A 4,116-nucleotide genomic window follows, 5' to 3' on the forward strand; every position below is an offset into this window, starting at 1 on the left:
TAGGATTCTGACCCCCCACATCCACCCTTGCAGGAAAACTTGATCCACCATCTCACATTGGTGGTTTTCTGGTGTTCTTGTGAGAAAAAAGAAAGTCTCCAATAATGTTTCCCTTATAGACTCTGAGGCAGTTGATCCTCAGCACCTTCTATTTTGGAAGCCAGAAAATTATTTCTTGATTGACGAGGGGGGCAGTCCTGTGCACCACAGGAGTCCCATTGTTGACTGCATGTCAGTAGGTGCCACCAGTTATTACAACCAGAACTGTGTGGGCAAACTTCCTCAGGATGCAGAAGCCGCTCTTGTGAGAACTGCAGCTCCTCTCCATATGCAAACAGACAGATGCAGGCAGCACCAGCAATCTCTTGAACCACTGCAGTGCACCGGAAAATGTGAGGCGTGGTGTGTCCCTGTCTTAGAATTATAGACAGGCTTTTGTATTGTTGACAAGTGCTGAGACCATACAATGCACCAGGGCAAGATTAGCTGGGAAAATGATCTTCTGATAAGGATTTGAACCCAGATGCTCCTCCTTTGTTGTTTTCTCGGAACTGGGTAAATTCAGTTTTCACTTCTGTAGCTCCCCGAAGAATCCCAAGGCCAGGTCTTTTACCACTTCCTCAGGTGGTGTGACCATTATCGGCCTGGGAGAAGATGAGCTGATTTCATCTCTTCCTTTATAACCATGATGTGGGGGCCTCATTTCACATGCACAGATTCCCTCCGAAGACTAGATGAGCAGACCTGAGGCACCCTGGTGCTTGGAGGAATGACAGCCTTGCCCTGATGCCACTCTCTCTTCCTACCATTGTTGAGGTCTGGGCCATCATGCATTCAGTGCCTCGGTGGACAGAGAACCAAACCCAGGTGTTCTCACAAATCTGGAGCCAATTCTAAAGTTTTTTTTAGCTCCAGCTCAGCTCAGACCACTGTCACCTGCTAGGGACTGTGGGTGACTGTGGACACCACTGGCACCTGCTTGAGACTGTGGATGACTGGACTCTGAGCTGGGATGTGCTGTGTCCACGTGACACTCCTTCTCTCCAAGAGTTGTTCAAGAAGGTGGTGCCCTAGGAATGCCATCTAGACCCAGTGAAAGAGGAAGGGCAGGAAGCACCCGGCACCCACTGTTCATACCACCATCACCCAGTTCCACAATGTGGTTAACTTGAAGATGCTTCCTCTTGATGAAAATCTTAAACAAACAAACGAAAAAAAAAAAAAAAAAAAAAACAAATAAAACAAAGAAGAAAAAACGAAAATCCGAATTTTGTTGTTTCTTTCAGCAGAAGTGATATTTTCTAGTCTTTACAGTTGAGAAGCCCAGGGTCTTATAAGGCTAATTTTTCTCTTTAAGATAAGATGGCATTAGAGCACCGAATACCAATGAAGTTCATGCTGACAGCCCTTTTCATAGCAGCGGCATCTCGATGCGTCTTTGTATTCACACAGCCGTGACCTAGCCTCAGTTTCTGGGCTTTATCTTCATGAAGAAAACTAAATAGAAAATACAGGTCATGGTCATTTGCCAAGGCACGCAGGTCAAGGTAATATTTTGCATAAACACTGGCAGATACATGAATATTAAACTCAAGTAGCTCCAAGAAACACTTCTCCATCTTGCTCATGTTCTCAACTGCAGTGTCCTTGGGCTTCTGGCTGTCACCCACACTCCACGGACCGTGATTTCTCCGCACTTTGGAGGCAAGAAGCACGGCTCCGAGGACAATCTTTTTCCAATTAGTAGGACAAAGATCGATGTTAGCACTAGTTAGAAGTCGTTCGATGTACACCAAAGCTACGATTGCACATGGAGCTGTTAGTTTTATGATTTGAGAAAGGGTACAGAAATATCTGAAAACACAGTTGCGTTTGGGATCAGGCTTGAAGGATTTCCCTGGAACTTTGTCCTGTGAAAGTGGATGTATTGGCTCTTCAAAAATAGCCAGAGATCTATTTGCATATCTGTGCTTTATGTCGTAATATATTGCCAAAGCCACACTTTCCAATGTGTGTCTAAGGTCAGGCTGGCTGAGTGTGCTGTTATCTAGCAATATGGTGGAACATGAGCTGTATTTTCTATCAAGATGCCGTGCAGGTATATAGTATAGGTGAGAGCTGCTCCTCTTTTCTTGCACACTCATTTGATATTTTCTCAGGAAGAGTGTGCTTTCCCTTGGATAGTCAGAAGCAAAATCTTTGGGCATCTCCTGGTCGCTGGTGTGCTGCAGGTCACGGCCCTCGCGGGCTCCGAAATCCAACTGGGCAGGCTCCACAGCAGTGGGGTGTGGGGCTACTGCCACCTCTGCCTCCGTGAGGTTATAGCTGCAGGGCGGTTTCACCCACTGCACCCTGCGCTGGCTTTGCTTGGGCCTGGCATCAGGCAGCAGCATGTTCCATCTGCGGCACCTCCGCTCCTCTCTGCCTTGGCCTACACCTTTGCTTGATGCTGCCTCATAGATGTCAGCGCTGCAGGACAGCTCCCCAGATCTCCTGCGCTGGCCCCGCTTGAGGCAGGCGTTGGTGCCCACGCAATAGCTCAGCGTGTTCCCCATGGGGTAGCCAGGCTCCTCTCCAGCAGCTTGGGCCTTCCCTTGCTTCCAAGTCTGCAGAGCTCAGCACTTCCACCTCTTCCCAGCAACCCAGCAAAGGCACGCTGGCAGGGCCAGCCCCTGGCTATGGGGCTGCACCCCGCTAGCAGCCCGCACCCCGCCTCAGCCGCCTCTCCTGAGCTGACTTGTCTGCAAGGGTGCCTTGGGAATCTGCTTGGTGTTTTTTTTTTTTTTTTTAGAAGGGTCTAGACGCAACAAGCCTGAGAGCTGTGATTGCGGAGAAGAGAGCACAGAGGGAGCTCCTCCTCCTTCCACCGCTTCACACCAATTGAAGGAGGTTGCCCTGCCAACCGCCAGAGTTCCTTCCGGGTTCCCAGGAACCAATCAGGCCCGGAGACCCCTCCACGCGCCCCCGCCCCCATTGTGATGTGGGAACCCAGGCACGAGGCTCACTAGGCCCTGCCATGCCGGCAGCCCCGCCCCCACCTTTCCACTTTTATATACCTTTTAAAAATAATCTAGGCCGGGCTCGGTGGCTCGCGCCTGTAATCCCAGCACTTTGGGAGGCCGAGGCAGGCAGATCACAAGGTCACGAGTTCGAGACCATCCTGGCCAACATGGTGAAACCTCATCTCTACTGAAAATGCAAAAATGAGCCGGGCATGTTGGCACATGCCTGTTATCCCAGCCACTCAGGAGGCTGAGGCAGGAGAATCGCTTGAACCTGGGAGGCGGAGGTCGCAGTGAGCCGAGATCGCATCATTGCACTCCAGCCTGGGCGACAGAGTGACTCCATCACACACACACACAAAAAAAATCTTAAAAGCCACTTACTTGTGATTGCTACTTTTTAAGTTCCTTCTCTACAGTGTCTTAAAATGTCTAATCAGTTTTATAGACTTACATAATTACACTCTCAAGGATTGAAAAAGTTAAAAATCTTTCATCACTTCAAATATTCGGCAAAATCCTTTTCTAACTATAATGTCTTCTATTTTGGTGCAAAGTTAGACTTGTTCCCAGAGTTGGTAGGCAAATTTCGATGGTTTTGAGGCTCTTTTTTTTTTTTTTTTTTTTTTTTGAGACAGGGTCTTACTGTGTCACCCAGGCTGGTGTGCAGTAGTGTAATTGTAGCTCACTGTAGCCTCAAACTTCTGAGTTCAAGTGATTCTCCTGCCTCAGCCTCGCGAGTAGCTGGGACAACAAGTGCACACCACCATGCCTGGTTACTTTTTTACAATTTGTGTAGAAACAGGTTCTTATCATATTGCCCAGGCTGATCTTGAACTCCTGGCTCCAAGCAGACCTCCAGCCTCGGCCTCCCAAAGTGCTGGGATTACAAGTGTAAGCCACCACACCCAGCCCTCCACATGTTGTTTAAAAAGAAATAAGTCTTCCATGCTGAGACCTCATGGGCGGCGTGCTTTGGAGCAAGCTGCTCTCTTACAACGGTGTCTCTACATTTCCTTTCAGGGGCACATTTGAACTTTCCTCTCAGCGCCTGCAGGAGATTGGCTGTGCCTAGCAACAAAATAATCTGTGCAGTCCAGATTGCAAAGAGGAT

General features: G+C 48.7%; 1 protein-coding gene across 1 annotated transcript; it reads right to left on the minus strand.

The window, feature by feature from the left end:
* Positions 1 to 1,352: 1,352 nt before the first annotated feature.
* LOC116464677 (putative cyclin-Y-like protein 3) lies at positions 1,353 to 2,764 on the minus strand. Its single transcript, XM_032754240.2, has one exon. The coding sequence runs from the start codon at positions 2,553 to 2,555 to the stop codon at positions 1,353 to 1,355; it is 1,203 nt and encodes a 400-aa protein (XP_032610131.2). The 5' UTR covers positions 2,556 to 2,764.
* Positions 2,765 to 4,116: the final 1,352 nt, after the last annotated feature.

Source organism: Hylobates moloch, unplaced genomic scaffold, assembly GCF_009828535.3.
Source record: "Hylobates moloch isolate HMO894 unplaced genomic scaffold, HMol_V3 SCAFFOLD_1272, whole genome shotgun sequence".
Classification (NCBI taxonomy): Eukaryota; Metazoa; Chordata; class Mammalia; order Primates; family Hylobatidae; genus Hylobates; species Hylobates moloch.

Coding starts and splice junctions, on each gene's coding strand:
- LOC116464677 (XM_032754240.2), bottom strand. CDS start 2,555: ATGGGGAACACGCTGAGCTATTGCGTGGGCACCAACGCCTGCCTCAAG.